Source organism: Xenopus tropicalis, chromosome 5, assembly GCF_000004195.4.
Source record: "Xenopus tropicalis strain Nigerian chromosome 5, UCB_Xtro_10.0, whole genome shotgun sequence".
In the NCBI taxonomy this organism is placed as follows: domain Eukaryota; kingdom Metazoa; phylum Chordata; class Amphibia; order Anura; family Pipidae; genus Xenopus; species Xenopus tropicalis.
The window spans coordinates 128,795,862-128,816,636 of NC_030681.2; the positions used below are offsets into that span (position 1 = coordinate 128,795,862).

Sequence of the window (20,775 nt, forward strand, 5' to 3'; positions counted from 1 at the left end):
AAAAGTATTTCTAGAGTACTGGCATTGCAGCCATGATAAGAAAATAAAATGCACTATTAGAACTATAATGCAATGCTGTTCTGTCTGTAGATTCAACATTGCTGTTAATCTGAGCATGGAACGCTCTACTTTTTGGCTTCAACACATTAGTTGCGTTGTTTATTCAGACCCTCCTGACTGTGGTTGTGGATCACCGCCGGCTTGGATTGGACCTTACCACTCAGGTATATGATTTATACTCTTATTTATTCAGCTGGAAGCAACAGGGACTCTGTTACAGAGTAGTAAAGGTGTATTTCAGGGCCGGAACTAGGGGTAGGCAGAAGAGACACCTGCCTAGTGTGCAACAGTGAAGGGGCGCTAGGTAGGTATCTCTGTTGCCACCCCTAGTCCGGGATCTCTTACCCCAACCCTTCATTTCCCTGCACTCCCTGCCAGCATCTACACGCGCTCCCTCCACTAAAGGTGTCCCTGTGTTTGCGTGCACGCGCGGCGGGTATTGGGGGCGAGGTGGCTGACCGGGTCGCCTAGGGCGCCTAGTGACACTTCTTCAAGGCAGGAGGCAATTTCATGGCTTTCTTGCAGCTTGTACTCTGCACCTTGTTGTTTAAAGGAGACAGAACTGGAGAATTGCTGCATGGTGCAAATTTCCAGGAGCTCAGTTTTGCATTTGATTTTGTGCTTGCATAAATGAGTTTAGAAAGAAATGCAGATAAATATTCATGCATGCCTATATGTGGCCATACAGGCGCCAATGTTATCGTACAAAACCAGGTGTGACCGTAAGGGAATAACAGGAAATATGTGCATACTTACTATAGCTCATAATTAGCAAGGACCTTGCCTAAGGTGCCAGTGTGCTGCAGGTTACCTGAAAAAAACACCACAGGGAACTTTAAGAGCTGAAATTATGTTTTCTTTTTATGTGCTCTCTGCACAAGTAATGTAGGGTTAGGGGGAAACAGTCTGTCTCAGGCCAAATCTTAAGTGTCTGGTTGGCCCCTTGGCAGCCACAGCCTAATTAAAGAAATGAAACAGTGATTTATTCTGTGCACCAAGCCTGATGTCTCTCACTTTTGCTTGCAGTTCTTGGTGTACGGAAGCTACTTTTCTGTTGTGGCAGTGATGTTCATGTTGTGGACCACATACCTGCTCATGTCCCACTACTGCAAGAGCCCAGGCAGTGACCTACACAGTACAATCACGGCCATGTCCCAGGGTTATGGACTAAACTCCCCTACAGCTGGCAGTGGTGCATCACACAAGGTTTCCAACGAACCCTCCATTGGTCAATAAGCCGATCTCTGAGAGACATCAGAAAAGGGGAGATACAAAATCTAATACAGTTGTATCTAAAGGAAGGTTGTTGTAACTGAAACACTGAGCTTACAATAAAGGCAATTCAGTGCATGAAGTCGCTCGGTGTGCTCATCTCCAATATATATATTTGTATACTATGTATATGAAGGAAACTCTTATTACTCTCTTATTTATCAATTTTGAGTTTGTAAATTTCAGTTGGTTTTTCTAAATCGAATAAACTCGGATAGCGAATGCTCACTTATTTATTAATGTGGTAAACTTGTTTGAATAAAAAAAATTGAATACCTCCAGTTTTCGAGTTAACAAACTCAATTAAAACTCGAATATAAAAGATGGCGCCGGTGAGGATGGCAGCCGTTGCACAGTGTCCTCCTCAACTTTGCTTTTTTCTTATGTTTGTCGTGTTATTTTTTAGTTTTTTTGCAACCTGCAATGCTCTCATCTCCTATGACAGACAAACTCTCCTGGACATTCGACAAAATTCACAATCCGGACCTTCACAGACTGACTTTTTTGTGAACGGAGGTGACTTACCTTGGCTACCTGGGCAGAAGAAACACCGGAGGAAAAGGGGGAAAAGAGCCGGGATCCTGGAGGAACAGACAACACTGCGCCCCACTTCCCAGCATTCTTCTAGCGAACATCCAGTCTTTGGAAAACAAGCTGGATGAACTAAGAGCCAGGATAACTTTTCATAGGGACATTAAGAACTGCAACGTCTTTGTTTTTACAGAGACATGGCTTGTCCCTTCCATCCCTGACTCTGCCATTGTGCCTGAGGGACTCTCCATTCACCGCCGGGACTGGACCGGTGTGTACTGACCAACAAACGGTGGTGTACTGATGTACAGACAGTTTCATCTGGGTGCTCTCCTGATCTTGAATATCTTATGATCAGATGCAGACCTTTTTATCTGCCCAGGGAGTTTACAGCAATATTTTGTACCGCTGTTTATATTCCTCCCCACGCCAACACCACACGGGCACTGGATGAACTGTTTGATGCTATCGACCGGCAGGAAACATTACACCCGGAGGCTGCTTTTATCGTGGCTGGTGATTTTAATAAAGCCAACATGAAGAAAGTTCTGCCAAAGTTTTACCAGCATGTAAACTTTCCAACGCGTGGTGAGAACATCCTGGACCATGTTTACACTCCGTACGCACTCCGCCCTAGACCAGCCTTCGGCAAATCAGATCACTCCTCAGTCCTGCTGCTGCCAGCCTATAGGCAGAAGCTGAAACGCGAGCTACCTATGATGCGTTCGGTTCAGCGCTGGACCAACCAGTCAGACAGCACCCTGCGTCACTGCTTCAACATCACGTACTGGGAAGTCTTTCAGACTGCCGCTGACAACAACATCAACAACTACGCTGAGTACGTAACGGACTTTATTCACAAATGCATCAATGACGTCGTACCGTGGGTTAATGTACGGACTTACCCCAACCAGAAGCCATGGGTTAACGGAGAGGTCCGCGCAGCGCTCAGAGCGCGGACTGCAGCCTTTAAATCCGGAGACCCAAGTGAGTACAAATCATCCCGGTATGCACTAAGGAAAGCAATAAAAACAGCTAAGGGACAGTACAGAGAAAAGGTGGAGTCCTGCTATAGCAGGGGTCCCCAACCTTTCTTACTCGTGAGCCACAGTCAAATGTAAACAGACTTGGAGAGCAACACAAGCACCATAAAAGTTCATGGAGGTGCCAAATAAGGGCTAAGATTGGCTATTAGGCAGCCTCTATGCACACTATCAGCTTACAGGGGCTTTATTTGGTAGGAAATCTTGTTTTTATTCAACCAAAAAGTCAGGAATTCAAAAATAACTCACTGGTTTGGGGGCACCAAGAGCAACATTCAAGGGGTTGGTGAGCAACATGTTGCTCACGAGCCACTGGTTGGGGATCACTGTGCTATAGCAACTCTAACATCAGGAACATGTGGAGTGGACTGAAGACCATCACAGACTACAAAGGAAAGAGCTGCAGAGTGGGGGAGGTAACTGCTTCTCTACCTGATGAGCTGAACACCTTCTATGCACGCTTTGATAAACACCTATCTCAGGAGCTTTTGTTGGAAGAGGACGGTGGCCCTTATCAGATATCTCAGGCAGACGTGTGTAAATACTTCGGAAAAGTAAACACACGGAAAGCTCCTGGACCAGATAACATCCCAGGTCGTGTTTTCAAAGCCTGCGCCCATGAGCTAGCAGATGTCTTCACAGACATTTTTAACCTTTCCCTGCTCCAGTCTGCTGTCCCAACATGTTTTAAGAGGACCACGATCATCCCTGTCCCTAAGAAAATGAATGTGAGCTGCCTAAATGACTATCGCCCAGTAGCACTCACCTCCATTGCCATGAAGTGCTTTGAGCGTATAGTCAAGGCTCACATCACATCTTTACTCCCTGCTTCACTTGATCCGCTCCAGTTTGCCTACAGGTCAAATAGACCTACTGATGATGCAATAGCAATTGCACTTCACACTGCCCTCTCCCACCTGGACCAGAGAAACCCATACATGCGGATGCTGTTCATTGACTACAGCTCCGCTTTCAACACCATCGTACCATCCAGACTTGTCATGAAACTCCGTGACCTGAACATCGGTTCCTCCCTGTGCAGCTGGATCCTGGACTTCCTGACAAACAGACCTCAGGTGGTTCGGATCGGCAACATCACCTCATCCACACTGACACTTAGCACCGGTGCCCCCCAGGGATGTGTGCTCAGCCCCCTGCTGTACACCCTGTTCACCCACGACTGTACAGCAACACACAGCTCCAATACTATCATCAAATTTGCAGACGACACCACCATCATCGGCTGCATTTCTAATGGAGATGAGTCGGCCTACAGGGCAGAGGTGAGAGCCCTGACATCATGGTGCCGGGACAACAACCTGCTGCTCAACGTCAGCAAAAATAAGGAGCTCATTGTGGATTACAGGAGACTGCAGGGAGGAGGCCATACCCCCATTCACATTGAGAGAGCAGAGGTGGAGAGAGTCAGCTGCTTCAGATTCCTGGGCATCAATATCAGTGAGGATCTGAGTTGGTCTCACCATGTTGGTGTGATCACAAAAGCTGCAAGACAGCGGCTCTTCTTTCTGCGGCGCCTGCGAAGTTTCGGCATGGACTCCAGAATACTCACAAACTTCTATCGATGCACCATTGAGAGTATTCTGTCCGGCTGTATCACCACCTGGTATGGCAGCTGTAATGCTTTGGACCGCAAAGCTCTGCAGAGGGTGGTGAGATCAGCAGAGCGCATCACCAGGACTGAACTGCCGGCCATGCAGGACCTGTACAGACAGCGCTGTAGGAGGAAGATGCAGCGGATCCTCTCTGACCCCAGCCACCCCAGCCACAGTCTTTTCACGCTCCTACCATCAGGCAGGCGGTACAGGAGCATCCAGACCCGCACCAGCAGATACAGAGACAGTTTCTACCCACAAGCCATCAGGCTTCTGAACTGCTGACATTCTGCCATAACTACTGGACTCTTCGCAGTGTCACTTTAAGCAAAGCCACTTTAAATCCTCACTGCACAATTTCAAATATTTCATTGCATTTTATTATTGTAAATACTTGTACCTTTATTGCACACTTTTATTATATTTAATTTTTTTTTTTTTTTTTTGTCTATGTAAAGTTGGGAGGAACACGGGTCAAAAAATTTCATTACAGTAATGATGCTTCATTGTTATTTGTATATGACAATAAACTTGAAACTTGAATATCCTGAACTGAAAATATGGCTTGACTTTTCCTAGGACAACTCCCATTAACTTCTATAGAAAGCTTTTAGATGGCGAAGTTTTACATTTCAGTTTTCGGGTTTTTTGCACTTAATAAATACCAGACATTCGAGTTTTTGAACCATAATTTAAATTCAACTTTTTTAGTGCAAAAATACTTGAATCGTGAAAAACAAAATCAAACTCAAACGTTGATAAATCACCCCCTAAGTGTCTGGACACAGGATAGAGTCAATTCTTTCTTTTTTCATGTCTTTAAGCACCAGAACATTTGATCAATGTGTTAATATAAATATTTTAATTTTTAATTCAGTTTTTAACATACAATATAAATATACAAAATGTCACAAACATTCACAGTGTTGATGTGTCATTTTCTGGCCCTTTATTCAAAGAGTTCAGTAGAGGATGAGGGGTGGAGGGTTATTACAAAGCAAAATGAAGCAAATGTAAAACAGTCATAATACAGAGAATCTACAGTTAATGCAGTAAATAAGTCTAAAAACAACAGGTGCTGTACTCATATAGTGACACACGTACTACAGATGGCAGATTATACGTAAGTTGGTATCATCATACCTTTGCAAAATAAATATAATACATTTTGGTATTCTGGAACTTGGCCTCGTGCCTATATATGGGGATGGAGCTCCAGACTGATTTCTAATATTATTATATTTCACAGTTAGGGATATATTTATTCCATGTATATAAAGGAACCCCTTAAAGGGATTCTACCATAAATGTTATGGTGCTGTTTTTATTACTAAATGACACTGTGTACATTGTAAATAATTAATTCTACAATTTAAAATGTTATTCTTGAAGCAACAAATGTATTTTTTATCTGTAATATTGGTGTGTAGGCGCCATCTCAGTACATTGTGAGTCTGAGCTTTCAGAAGGAGCCAGCGCTATATATAAGAACTGCTTTTAGATAACCTATTGTTTGTGCTACTCCCATGTAACTGGAGGAGTCCCAAGCCGGACTTGGATTTCTAACTATTGAGTGCTATTCACATATCTACCACTAGGTGGGTCGTGGGAGCATTTTTAGCTATACAGGTGTCAGGGAGCTGTTATCTTGTTACTTGACTATTGTTCTGCTGACCGGCTGCTAGGGGGGAAAGGGAGGGAGTAATATAACTCCAACTTGCAGCTTGGCAGTAAAGTGTGACTGAAGATTATCAGAGCACAGGTCACATGGCTGTGGCACCCTGGGAAATGAAGAATATGGCTAGCCCCATGTGAAATTTCAAAATTAAATATATGTTTGAAAAACAGATTTCAATGCAGAATTCTGCTGGAGAAGCTCTATTAATTGATGGGTTTTGTTCCGTGGCAGAATTCATTTAAGTAAATAAAGGTTACTGTTCCTGGGAGATATTATAGTCACTCAATCTAGCTGGTACCAACATGTGCAGTACCTTTAATACTGTTTATAAGAATACATTTATATATTTTACAGGTTATTTATGGCTTTTGTGTCTCAGCCACCAGTCCAGTGCACAGACCAGTTACTTAAAATGTAGCTGAGCAGGTTTATAAAGGAAAAACTTCCTGTAGCACAGCCGGCTCACTTGTTCTACCACCTGAAACAAGAGTTCTCCCTTATCTCATAAGATTAAAGGGTACATTAAGGGCTATAAAGTGCCGACCTAGACAAGGGAATGATGTCCCAGTGACTGTATGTGCCCTGTATGAGCAGTATTGGTTCAGGCGGGTGCAGGGGCATTTAGCCCACAATCATTAGTTCTGGCTGTTACTGCATTGTGTAGGTGACTGACGGGTCCCTTGCAGTACAGGGGTATCAAGAGGTACATGCTCCTCACAAGAATGATCCCAGCAATAACAGAAAAGCAGCTTCCATACACGATAAACTGCAAAAAGAACAGAGAGGAAATAAATTATTACTTTCAGTAACGTGTGCCGCAGATTTACTCCATTGACAGTATTACAAGTGTCCCTGATATTCCAAGTGAGCTGCCATTATCCAGTGAGATGCATAAAAGTGCTAGTACGGCATGTTCAACATGCAATCCAGACAACTCTCACGTTGGGTTCCCAGCTTTTCTGTGTTAATTCAGATCCATCTTCTTGAATTGTGGTAATGAGTAAGAAACTGACTAGTTACAAGCAACTGTAAAATGGCTTTAGTTACCTGCCAGTTAGATGGCAACTTTGTTAACCTCTTCCTATTCTATCTTTGGTCTGTGATAGGTGGAAGATTAGGATTGTGTATACAGTACCCAAATAAACTGCTTCTTTAACTAAAAAGGGTACCCCCTGCTCATAGGCGGAGGGTGAATTTTTTGTTTGGGGAGGCTAAAGATGGGCCATACACAGACTGACCTACAGCCAATGTGACACTTAGACTTTGCTGCTGGCGTAAAAAATTAACCTCCCAACTACCTCTTGCGGTTCCCTCTGACTCCCAGGGATACTGCGCAAACGTGCGGGTGGGAGTGTTTATTTTAACCCTAAAGTGCTTAGGATGTAAAAGCATTCATACGTGCACTTCTGTTAGGTGTTCTCCATACATTTGTGTTTGTGATCAGTTAGCTTAAAGGGGTAGTTCACCTTTAAATTAACTTTTAATATGATGTAGACATTGATATTCTGAGACAATTTGCAATTGGTCCTCTTTTATTTTTAAGGGTTTTTCAGTTATTTAACTTTTTTGTTCAGCAGCTCTCCATTTGGTATTTCAGCAGCTTTCTGGGTGCTAGGGTCTTATTTACCCTAGCAACCAGGGAGTGGTTTAAACCAGAGATGGGAATATGAATAGTTAAGGGGTCTGCATGGAAAAATAAAACTGTAGCCTCACAGAGCAATACTTTTTGGAAGCCAGGGTCAGTGACCCACATTTGAAAGCTGGAAAGAGGCAGAAGAGAAAGGAAAATTATTCAAAAACTATAAAAAAAAATAATTAGGAAGACCAATTGTAAAGTTGCTATGAATAGGCCATTCTGTAACATACTAAAAATTAACTTAAAAGTGAACCACCCCTTTAGATGTGTTTAAGTTAGTTTTATAGAGAGAGGCAGTGGGTACCCACATCCCAGGCACATTATATACAGTGAGACGCAGTCTGTATTTACAAAACCAGCACATTATATGCAGTGAGAAGCAGTGGGTACAGATTGCAGATATTCAGGCCCTGGCACTATAACACTGGCACTGATACACAGCATTGGCTCCACTGTAACTTACTATAAATGAACAAAACAATGACAAAAGTAAAACAAAGTAAGTGCAAAAAACAACAACAACAACAAATATTTAAAAGCACAATGAGCTTTTTCAGGGGGAGAGAGTTAACTTACCATTCAGCTGTTAGGGTAGGGGATAGGGATATTATAGATGTCAGGTGACAAAAATAACTATTTAATTTCCGCTAGTGGGTCAGTCTTTAGAACATATACAGTATAGTACCTGTGGGATGAAAACTGCAGCAAAAGTTGAGAGTTGGTTCTTAGGTAAAGTTACAGCTGCAGATTCTCCTTTTCGGTCTTCATTTCTGCACTGCCTTCAGTTTGTAATATCTCCCGATCCCTGTCTGCATCTGTGCCTTGATTGGTCAATTTTACTGTCTATCAAGAAAGCTGTGCTCTGATTGGAGAATTCACAAGAAGAAAGATCCAATTAGAGCACCGCTTATTACAGCAGAACCCGGAGCTTGAAGGAACAAGAGAAGATTTCCAGGACAGTGCAGAAACAGAGTGAGGTTTTTATTTTGTTTTTTTTAAGGTGCCAAAGCAGGTGTGGGGAGGCTAAGCCTCCCCTAGCCTTATTGAGAATCCGCCTATGCGCTGATATAGGCTCTATCCATGGTTAGTAATGCCATTCATTGTTAGTGATAACATACCTGGGTGACTGAGAGTAAGAATGGTTAATTTTTCATTTTAATGGCTGGCACACAAATGCCCAACAGCACTGCTTAGAGCTCATTCAAGCAGTACGTGCACCCCACTTTACGCTACACTGGTCCTACCTCGAGCCTCAGAATGACGTGCAAGGTGGGGTGGGTAGAGGATGAAGTTTACCTGCCTCCTCCCTCCTTCCCCTTTTGATTTGAATGCAGCCTAACGCAGGCTGCCAAGCTGGCCAATAAGGTAAGTTTTCATAGGATGTTTGGCCCAGGGTTATGGTGCTTCTAGAGGGTCATAAGACAGTCATGTGAAATGTTTAAGCCCTGCACTTTCTTGCCATGTAGCCATGGAATGCACCAATGCACACAAATTATGTGAACTGATATGTGGGATGTGAAGATTCTCATTCATCCAGGTCATGGTATATCTGTAGTAATAAGTCAAATCAACTGGATTTGCTATTTTTTTTTCTTGAAGACGTTTCACCAGTCATCCAACTGGCTTTCTCAGTTCAAAATGACTTGTATAAAGTTCTTCCTGGAATAAATACCTTGGAATGTTGCTCCAATCAGCATAATCTGATTATCATAACCAGTGTGGGATCAGGGATCTCATGAAGGTAAGGTGTTGGTTGTATTAGCATGATTGGCACCTTCAGGTGTTATTAAACCTTCCAGGAAGAGGTGCAAAAACCGCATTGTATGTGGCAGACAATAGATGTCGCACCCGCCCGCCTCTATTCAAACTCGTTTTTCTGTTCTCACATATACAGTAAGTGGGACAAGTGTATAGAATAAATATTGCATGCGCCACAGATGTAGGGACCCTGGTGTGTGCAGTAACCCATAGCAACCAATCAGCATGAAGCATTTATTTGTCAACTGTTTAAAAGCAAACATCTTATTGGTTTTTAGGGGGGAAAGTTGTTTCTAAATGATCAATTGCAACCAGTCAGCAATTAGTTTAATAGCTATTAAATGTAAGCAAAGATTTGCTTGGTTGCTGTTGGAAAGTGCAATGGTGTAATTTAGCACCTTGGTTTATAAATAAACCCCAGAGACTCCATTTCACTACATACCTGTGTTACAATGTCCAATGCCAGGCCTCGAGGATCCACCACAATGAGAGTCAGGATGGTCTGAAGAGCCAGAGCAACAAAGGTGTTGAAGCCAAACAGCAGTGCATAACGTTCCATGCTTAGATTAACAGCAAGCTGGTACCTAAAATGGAGAAACAACTTACTGGAGAGAAGAACTAGTATATCATTTTTTAGATTTTTTTTTTATAGGCTAAGTTTACCCCTTTTTATAGGGCAGACAGGATAATTGATGACTCTAGTTCTCTAGGACAGTAAGTAGGACAGACTATCCAGATATGAATAGGGTTTTTCTCTGGCCAACCTTTATGCATCTGTAATGGGTCACATTTATTAAAGCCCTAGATGCACCAGAAGTGCAAGACAATAAAGGCAGCAACATCACACCCCTTAGTTCTCATTTACAGAGCAATTGCATCCTGGGCCATTGGGTGCAGAGCACAGAGCTGTTAGTACAAATAAACAGGATTGGACTGGTGTGTCATGGGCCCACTGGGACCGTTGTCCTGGGGCCCCCCACCAAAGTCACAAACGTCAAACCCCCTCTCCCCCACGCGTACTGCATTTGTTCCTTTTAGCCGCAATAGAGGGGAGATGTGCCGGTGCTCGCAATTGGCTGAGGGTGGAGACTGGGGCAGTGAGGGCTACGGGGTCCACAAGGGCTGGGGCCCACTGGGCTTTTTCTCGGTGCCGTGTCGTTCCAGTCCAACCTTGCAAATAAACCCTGCACTTAAGGTGCAACTTTGTTGCCCTCTATTTTACAAGTAATGTGTCAGGTCTGGGTACTGTTGGGTGATGCAGTATGTTCCACAGCTTTGGGTAATGGCTGCTACACTATTAATTTAGCATTATTTAGTTATTTCTTTCTTTCTTATTTATTTATTTTTTATTTATTTGTTTGCTCAAAAACTCATACTTACGTTGCAATGGTGATGAGGAGCATGTAACAGGATTTGAAAATGATGTATCCAGCATAGCACATCCAGATATTTCTGCTGTAAACCATGAAGAAGATGGCTCCGGCATCAATGGCAGAGAAAATGGTAAGAGCCAGTTCTCCAAACACGTCCCAGTTCACCTTCACATATGCCACCGAGAAAGACAAAATGGCACCTGAAAGGAAATTTGTCTCGTCAGAGTACTCAGCACTTGAACTGTAGGATAGGAACTAATCAGCAACTGTGCGGACCTGACAGCGAACAATAGCCTATGTTTACTTGTTTGCCTGCACAGCTGTGATTGGATACCCCTCTCCTACTGTGCTTCTGGTAGGGACCATTTGGACACACCCACCCCTCATCTGAAACAGGGTTAGGAACCAGAGAGGATCTATGGGGAGTTCCAATAAAGGGGCCTTCTTTTAATTAATGATCATTTTTAACCCAGAGTCAAATCAGATACATATATTATTCATTATTGCCTACAAAATTAGGGGGATTTTTCATTATATGCCCTATTTAATAAATCAGCCATTTGATTTAAATCAGCAACAAGGTATTACAGTAAACCAAAATGGTATAGCCCAAATCCTAAATGAAATAATATCAACAGAGGGTGCACTCACCGAGAAATGTGGATATAGCCTCAGCTCCCCCATTGTATATAGAAAATTTCTGAGAAGGTTCCACGTGTTCCCATAGAAGCTGAATATAATTTATTACTTGGGTATATCCGGCTGTGGCAAAGGCCCACCACAAGGACCAGTACAAGATCTTCATAGAGGAGTAACACTCTTTCATTTCTTTACCCAGGCGCCCAAATACCTGTAGGCATTTATTACTGCCCGTACTCTTGCTCTCAATTTCTGTGCCAGTGGCACTTTGTGTTTGCTCTGAATGAGGAGATTCTAGCTCTACGGGTGGCATTTCTATTGTGTTTTCTGCCATCGTCCTGTGAACAAACATACTCTTACTGGGCATGGGGAGAAACAAAGAGCACAAAAGAGCCACCGACGTTGATGTCACTGAAATTATATTGAGATTGAAGTATGACACCCCAGCCAAGGACACTAGCATTTGTCCAATCACAGAGCCAAGAGTACAACCCACCAACGTTATGCTGCGGCAGAAACCAGTCACCCTCTGGTAATGTTCTGAGCCAACCACACTGTAGATGTAGGCATAGTAAGCTGGATCACAGGCAGTACAAACAGCATAGACAAAATCCATTGCTTGCATAGCTGGAACACCATGGGTAAACAGGAGTAAGAGCAATGTGGTGGTAATTGCAAGGCCTTGCAGGATTATGACTGGCTTGTAACGCAGGTAATCTGTTAGTAGGAATGCAGGAACCAGCAATGCCAGGTAGCTGTAAGTCCACACTGGAAACACAACGCCTGTCACCTGCAATATGAAGGAGGTTAGAGAAATCAATTTTCTTCATTACCTGTGCACCACCTTCAAAAGTATACCTTGCTGCTCACCAGCAGTGCATTACCAATACCCAAATATCCAATATCATGTACAGGTAGGGGACCATTTATTCAGAATGTTCGGGACCTGGGTTTCCCAGATAAGGGATCTTTCCATAATTTGGATCTGCTAAAGCAGGGGTGGGCAAACTTTTTGGCTCAGGGGCCACATTGACTAACGGACGGGCCGGACCGGGCCGGGACAGCATTACGCTGCTCCCTCCTCCAGCAACCCGCTGCTTCCTCCGTCCCGTCTTTCTGTTCCCCGGCTCCCCAGTGCATTCTTTTATATGGTTGCGCCCCGTGCGTGCTGACGTTGTGCGCACGCACGGGGCGCAACCAATCAGGGCCCGTCATTCTATTAATGAGTGGAAATGATCCCTCTTGAAGGTTTTTAAATGTGGGGAGATATTGTGTAGCATATTGATTTATAATGCGCACACTCTCAATAAAGTACCTAATGCAAACATCAGGCAACTGTGCGCAAAAGCGAGTCATTTATAATTCTTGCTGTTCAATCAGTCACACTTCTAAACCAGGGGTCCACCTGAAAACCTTAGCTTATAAGCCTACTCTTCAAACTATGTATGCTGGCGGCCAGTCCGATACGATCCCAATACATGCAGTTTACATATATAAAGATACAATAAGCTATATATTTTGGTTAGTCTGACAACAGTACAATCACAATCTTATGCAGCCTTTAATAATATGTTTATTATTTATTTATCCACCCACTCAAGTATCTTACAGAGAGCTCTCACACAAGGACATTAAACAACTCAATAAAACACAAAGGTGTGCCAACATGGCAGAAGCAGCACTTCCGCCTGTTACACAACCTCTGACGGGCACTTCAAACCAGAGCTTACACTACTTCCGGTAACGCAGCAAATCACTACCTTTGAATAGGAAACCGCCTCCATGCATGCGCATCCTGACAAAAAAGAACGCTTGTTTGCACATGTCTGGGGGAGGTGCGCCGTTACCAAGGAAATGAGAGATGCCACGCATGCGCTGTAAAACAGCGTTGTGTTTTCATAGTGATGCCATAAGCAAGACCACCGAGAGCACCAAACAAGGGAACATGGAAGAGGCACCGGCACCGATTCTTCTCTATGGGGAGGCGGAAGGGATGGTGCAGAGCCTGCAGATCTTCTCAGTGCGGGATACTGCTTCTGGCGGGTAAGACTGAGACAGTGCACTTTGAGATAGGGGGGAACTGCAAGCGGCATTTCTCTTGCCTCATGCATTCTTTTATATGGTTGCGACCCGTGCGTGCTGACGTTGTGCGCACACACGGGGCGCAACCAATCAGGGCCCGTCATTCTATTAAGGGGGCCGGAGACGGCGGGCCGGATTGAAAGGGCTAACGGGCCGGATGTGGCCCGCGGGCCGTAGTTTGCCCACCCCTGTGCTAAAGTCTGCTAAAAAATAATTTAAACATTAAATAAACCCAATATTGTTTTGGCTCCAGGAAGATGGGGACATGGGGGGTTCCCTAGGGGGGCTAAGGTTGCCACCTTTGCTGGTGGATAAACCCAAACAAAGGGGGGTGGAGCTGATGGCATCAGGGGTGGATGCTGGGGGTGCCACAATGATGCCAGGGTGGAGTTATTGCATCACTTAGACACAAATAGCTGGATTTCTCCCCATTCTCAATGTTTTTAAACTAGATAGAAAGTTTTAAAGGGACAGGCTTTTTTGAAAAACTGGAATGTCTGATTCAAAATTGGGGGGGGTGGCAACCCCAACGCTATCTTTAGTCTAATCCTTTAATTAAAGGAATTGATTCTATTATGCAAAAACCGGTTATCCAGAAAGCTCTGAAATGGAGCAATGCTAATTTAGCATAACAATTCCTCATTTTTGACTGATTTGTTTCTTCTTTCTGTTCTAATAAGAAATGACTGTACTTGATGATAATTAAGCTACATTGATAGAACAAAATCACAGTGAGTATCTTTATATATAAATGTTATGTTCATTTCTTGGCCAGAATATTGTTCTGGTTTCACAAATCTCCCTGGAGCCACAGATAATAGTTAGTCATGTACTGATAGAGAATCTATGCCTGCTGTTATTCATTTTACTGCATTGCAAACATACACACACAGCTTTATTGTTCTCACACACAAACTGTTTTTTGCCCAGGGTGATCAGTGACCCGCCCCCCCCCCCCCCCCCACATAAAATTGGAGATGACCTCAACATCACAGGTTACCTGTGAGCCCCCGGCCCCAAAACCTCATCAATAGTTACGCCACCAACTTTTAATTGGAATTTAGCCTGTAACAGTAAGCTGAGTAATGAACTTGTTCTCCCAGCTGAAAATAGAAGACTAATGTCATACTTGGCATTTTTTCCTGCTGGCAACATGTCAAACTTTGTCATCTGCCCCATGTTCCAGCAACACTGACAGGCACAGCATTCAACTGTAGGAGCTCATATGGCAGCTTCTGGCCCCAAATCATGCAACTGTAAAGTGTTTTTTTAACTGCCACAGTATTTACACCAGTGGAGAGAGGAATATATATATATATATATATATATATATATATATATATATATATATATATATATTGCAGGAGTAATGCCAGCGCACACAGGGTTTCATACAAATGTATATAAAATTGTGGTAAGGACACTATCTCCCAGGTTATTAATAGAGTCGTTTTGGGACTGCTGGTCCAGTCCGGATGTTTTATGTCTACCTGAGGCATCTCTGGTAGATAAGTAAAAGGCAGCTTAGGCCCAAATAGACAGCTCCTGTCTGGGGAAAAGACAAAGGGAAGCTGCCTGTATGATCTAAAGCTGGCCATACACGGGCAGATCCACTCGCTTGGCAACGTCACCAAGCGAGCGGATCTTCACCCGATATCCCCACCGATCGGGTGGGCGATATCGGGGAGGCATGTAGGCGAATTCGATCGTTTGGCCCCAGTCGGTTCGGGGACCGCATCAATGAGCCGATGCGGTCCCCGATCCGACTGGATTTTCTAACCTGGCCGATCGATATCTGGCCAATTTCAGGCCAGATATCGGCCGGCCAGGCCCCTCGGTTCTGCCCCTACACGGGCCGATAAGCTGCCGAATCAGTCCAAGGGACCAATATCGGCAGCTATAATCGGCCCGCGTATGGGGACCTTCACTGAGAGGCTTGGAATAACCACCAGGCTGGAACTTTGTTTTTTCTTTTCTCTTATTTAGTTAAAACAACTGACCTGTGTTAAAGCCCATTAAAGGAGAAGGAAAGGTAAAAATCACTGGGGGTGCCAAATGTTAGGAGATGCCAAATGTTACCCCAGGCTGGTGCCCCTGTAAGGAGAAAATCGCACCAGCCCGGGGCAGCTGTGAGAGAGCGATTCTCCTCCTTTTTCTTGCTGCTTGTGCCATAGAGTGAAAAGCCAAACTTTGACAAAAAAGACTCTTCTGCACATGCGCGGGCCCCGGGATCCCAAAAATAGAAGAAAACGGAAGATGATGGCTCTCTCGCAAAACCCCTGATCATTGCTCTAGCACTTGGTGTCCAGTGCCATTGTAAATTACCACTTTTTATTTATCTGCTTCAACTTGGTACCAGATCTGATGCCTCATATAAATTAATTTCAAAGAAGCCCTTTAATTAACACATTAAAATCCAAATTTTACAGGTAGTACTGCAGTAAATTACCAGTGACAAATAAGTGTAAATGCATTAAAATACCACTTAATAATGATTTACCCACCTGTTCAGTTGTGAGGTTATGATGTGGTCCAACAAGATATGCAATAAAAAATGGATCCAAAGGTTTAAGATTAGCAAATAATCCATAGAGGCAGAGAAGAACTGTGGGAAATTTCCATCCACTGGTGTATTGCTTGCAGCACCCTGCCATAGCAACCTAGTCTGATCACTTTCTGTGAGTATATATGTATATATGTACAGGAAAATACTTCCGCCCCACCTACACTAAAAGTACAGTATGTGAAAGATTCATCTATGATGTGTTAAAGTTAAAGGAGACACTAAGAATCATGCTCATAGAACAGCACCCTGCAGTTTTATATCTGCGTGTAATTAATAAGGTTGCCACCTGGCCAGTTTTAAACAAGACATCCCAGTTTTTCAACCAGACACAATACCTTTCCATTTAATGCCTTATTTACATAGGTGCCAAGTTCCTTTATTCTAAAAAGCTGGGTGGGAAAAACTAACATATTAAACGTTCTAGTAACAGAGGTCTTGCAATAAAAAATGACTCAGTATTAGTGGGAAGGTAGAAAGGCTCCCATACAACACTTTTAATAAATGTAAAATTAGTTTGCCTGAACTATCCATTTTTTTTAAAACCCTATTACTTACTGAAGATATCCTCCATTTAGGCGCATAACTTTCTCTTTTGTTGTCATTTCTTCTGCTCGCTTTATTCTAAAGTGTACGTGTAAAACATTTTTTTTAATTATGATTTTTTCATAATTAAGGGGGGCCCTTCACCCCCCAGTCCGACCCTGCCCACCAGATATGCATCACTGAGCCGGTTCAGCCACATTGTCTAAAACAGTCTTTGCTAAGATGAGGGTTTATTTTATGCAGTTGCAAAGAAACTGATAAGCACGGATTAGCCCCACGGACATGTATTATTCTATACATTATGGTGGAATACCTTGTTCACCCCAGGTCCCCCCAACAAAAAAACTTCACAGGAACCGAATATGCACCCAGAAGCCAAACCTCCACCCCCTTCCACCCACCCAGAAGTTCAATGCAAATAAGCTTTCAAGTGGCAAATTTAAACTTCAGAAGGGGCAAGGTTGGGTTAAACTGTTACTAAGTTCACTGTTGGGGAAAGAATAAAGAAAAAGTATAGATAGATTAGTGGGAATCGTAACATAAAAGTACTTACTTAATTGGAATTTTGACAAAACATGGATGAGCACCGCACTGGGATTATGTGTTGTAAAGTGTCCCTGAACCCTGCATATAGGGTTGCCACCTGTTCAGCTCTGACCCGACCAGTTTGGTTTTCCTTAGGTCTGTTTGGGTCTCTACTGTCTGTTCGGTTTTCAGCCTTGTGAAACCCAAACAATAATCTGAACAATAAATGAAAAGTATTTAAATATTTCTATCAACAAGTTCCAATTAATTTATTACAGAAATAATAAAGCAAATTTCAGAGCTTTCTGCCTAACTGGTATAACAGACCACATACAATTAAATGATTGGGCTTACTCATCAGGCAGAATAAAGACAGAACTAGGGTTGCCAATCATCTGGTTTTCAATCAGACATACCAGTTTTCCATTAAAAAAACTGAATGGAATTCCAGCCAATTGTAAGTGATCCAATAACTGCACCCTAACATTAAAACCCCATCCAATCTGCCTGACCCTGATATTATCATGCCCACCCCTAGCTCTACTGCCCCACCCTTGATACCATCAGCCCCACCCCCATTGTTCAGGTATAGCCACTAGCAAAGGTGACAACCCTATTACTACTGGTGTTCATGTTCAGTGTGTATATATTACATATACACAAGCCTCCTGCTATAGGGCAACACAGGGTTAAGATAATATATACTTTGAAAACAAAAATAGACTTTATTTAGCCACAAATACATGCAACTGGAAGCAACTGTTTAATCAGCAAGTAAACAGTCTCTTATGACTGATTAACAAAGAGCATTTTCTTAATCCACCATCAGAGGAGCTACTGACTATTCTTGCCAGCTCCCTTTGATTTCAATGAAAATGGATGTCACTAACACATGCAGTTCTTGGCTTGAAAAATGTATATTAAAGCACTTTAGTCCAAGAACCAGCTGTGGTACCAGCGTCAGGTGGTTCAATCTAAAGTCTTTGTCAGATTAAAACATTTATAAAACATCTATATGTGACCAAGTCTTGGATAATTGTGTAACGGGCTAACACTTCGTCAAAATTTGTACCAGCAATCCCCAACCAGTGGTTCCTGAGCAACATGCTGCTCACCAACCCCTTGGATGTTGCTCCCAGTGGCCTCAAAGCAGTTGCTTATTTTTGAATTTCTAGCTCGCAGACTCATCAAAGTACGATAATTTCTGATGATCGGAAATGTCCCGAAAATGCTTACAAAAAATTGTAATAGTCATAATATCGTATTGGTGATCCAAAAGTCACAAAATTTTCGTATCCGAACGATCTTAAACGGCGGAAAAACCTTTCTGACTTTGATCCTTCTGTGCATGATTTTGGCCTCCCTCCCATAGGACTCAATGGCACTCTGCAGCTCCAACCCGGCCCAAGGAAAGTCTCCCATAGGGCTCAATGGCACTCTGCAGCTCCAACCCGGCCCAAGGAAAGTCTCCCATAGGGCTCAATGGCACTCTGCAGCTCCAACCCGGCCCAAGGAAAGTCTCCCATAGGGCTCAATGGCACTCTGCAGCTTCAACCCGGCCCAAGGAAAGTCTCCCATAGGGCTCAATGGCACTCTGCAGCTCCAACCTGGCCCAAGGAAAGTCTCCCATAGGGCTCAATGGCACTCTGCAGCTCCAACCCGGCCCAAGGAAAGTCTCCCATAGGGCTCAATGGCACTCTGCAGCTTCAACCTGGCCCAAGGAAAGCCTCCCATAGGACTCAATGGCACTCTGCAGCTCCAACCCGGCCCAAGTAAAGTCTCCCATAGGGCTCAATGGCACTCTGCAGCTCCAACCCGGCCCAAGTAAAGTCTCCCATAGGGCTCAATGGCACTCTGCAGCTCCAACCTGGCCCAAGGAAAGTCTCCCATAGGGCTCAATGGCACTCTGCAGCTCCAACCCGGCCCAAGGAAAGTCTCCCATAGGAATCAATGGCACTCTGCAGCTCCAACCCGGCCCAAGGAAAGTCTCCCATAGGGCTCAATGGCACTCTGCAGCTCCAACCCGGCCCAAGGAAAGTCTCCCATAGGGCTCAATGGCAGTCTGCAGCTCCAACCTGGCCCAAGGAAAGTCTCCAATAGGGCTCAATGGCACTCTGCAGCTCCAACCTGGCCCAAGGAAAGTCTCCCATAGGGCTCAATGGCACTCTGCAGCTCCAACCCGTCCCAAGGAAAGTCTCCCATAGGGCTCAATGGCACTCTGCAGCTCCAAACTGGCCCAAGGAAAGTCTCCCATAGGGCTCAATGGCACTCTGCAGCTCCAAACTGGCCCAAGGAAAGCCTCCCATAGGGCTCAATGGCACTCTGCAGCTCCAACCTGGCCCAAGGAAAGCCTCCCATAGGGCTCAATGGCACTCTGCAGCTCCAACCCGGCCCAAGGAAAGTCTCCCATAGGGCTCAATGGCACTCTGCAGCTCCAACCCGGCCCAAGGAAAGCCTCCCATAGGGCTCAATGGCACTCTGCAGCTCCAACCCGGCCCAAGGAAAGTCTCCCATAGGGCTCAATGGCACTCTGCAGCTCCAACCCGGCCCAAGGAAAGTCTCCCATAGGGCTCAATGGCACTCTGCAGCTCCAACCCGGCCCAAGGAAAGCCTCCCATAGGGCTCAATGGCACTCTGCAGCTCCAACCCGGCCCAAGGAAAGTCTCCCATAGGGCTCAATGGCACTCTGCAGCTCCAACCCGGCCCAAGGAAAGCCTCCCATAGGGCTCAATGGCACTCTGCAGCTCCAACCCGGCCCAAGGAAAGTCTCCCATAGGGCTCAATGGCACTCTGCAGCTCCAACCCGGCCCAAGGAAAGTCTCCCATAGGGCTCAATGGCACTCTGCAGCTCCAACCCGGCCCAAGGAAAGCCTCCCATAGGGCTCAATGGCACTCTGCAGCTCCAACCCGGCCCAAGGAAAGTCACAATAATTAAACTTAAACGAATCCGAAACTTTGATACTCGGTGCGACAAATACGATTTTGTTGTGTAAATTTTGACTCAAAGTACAAAAAAATCACAAATTAGTGAAAAAAATGCAGAATGAAAACTTTTTTTTTTTGTATTCCTAATCATACTTTAATGAATGAGCCCACAAGTGTCCTGCCAAGCAGAACCTCCAGTAACCTGCCAGTTCCCATAGGGGCTACCAACTAACCAATCACAGCCCTTATTGGTCACCCCCTAAGAAACTTTTTCTTTCTTGCATTGCTCTCCAACTTTTTTTATATGTAAATGTTGCTCACGGATAACTTTGAGGGCCCCTGATCTACACAGTCTGTTATACAAGTGCTAAACCCTGCGCCCCAGGACCGCCACTAACACTAGTAAAGCCTAAAACTATGTAATCACGTGAGCGGGCCTGACACAGAGTAGAGAGCGGAAGTGTTCCTAAATTTGTTTCCTGCAAGCAACCGGTCCTCAGCTTAAGCGTTCCGGGAGTGACGTGACCTATT

The 20,775-nt window shown here is 44.2% G+C and overlaps 1 protein-coding gene across 2 annotated transcripts in view; it reads right to left on the reverse strand.

The window, feature by feature from the left end:
- LOC100489903 (thiamine transporter 2) overlaps positions 1-17,755 on the reverse strand; it is a 29,469-nt gene extending 11,714 nt beyond the window's left edge. The window contains exons 1-5 of one of the 2 annotated variants that reach the window (XM_018094468.2): positions 17,348-17,755; positions 11,616-12,393; positions 10,972-11,164; positions 10,034-10,175; positions 6,511-6,963 (exon numbers count right to left, since the gene is read on the reverse strand). In XM_018094468.2, the coding sequence (XP_017949957.1) occupies positions 6,799-6,963; positions 10,034-10,175; positions 10,972-11,164; positions 11,616-12,228 (1,113 nt within the window). In that variant the 5' untranslated portion in view covers positions 12,229-12,393; positions 17,348-17,755 and the 3' untranslated portion in view covers positions 6,511-6,798. Of the gene's footprint in view, positions 1-6,510; positions 6,964-10,033; positions 10,176-10,971; positions 11,165-11,615; positions 12,394-16,189; positions 17,157-17,347 lie in introns of those variants that run through there. The other variant, XM_018094467.2, reaches the window with a different exon arrangement.
- Between the last annotated feature and the right edge of the window lie 3,020 nt (positions 17,756-20,775).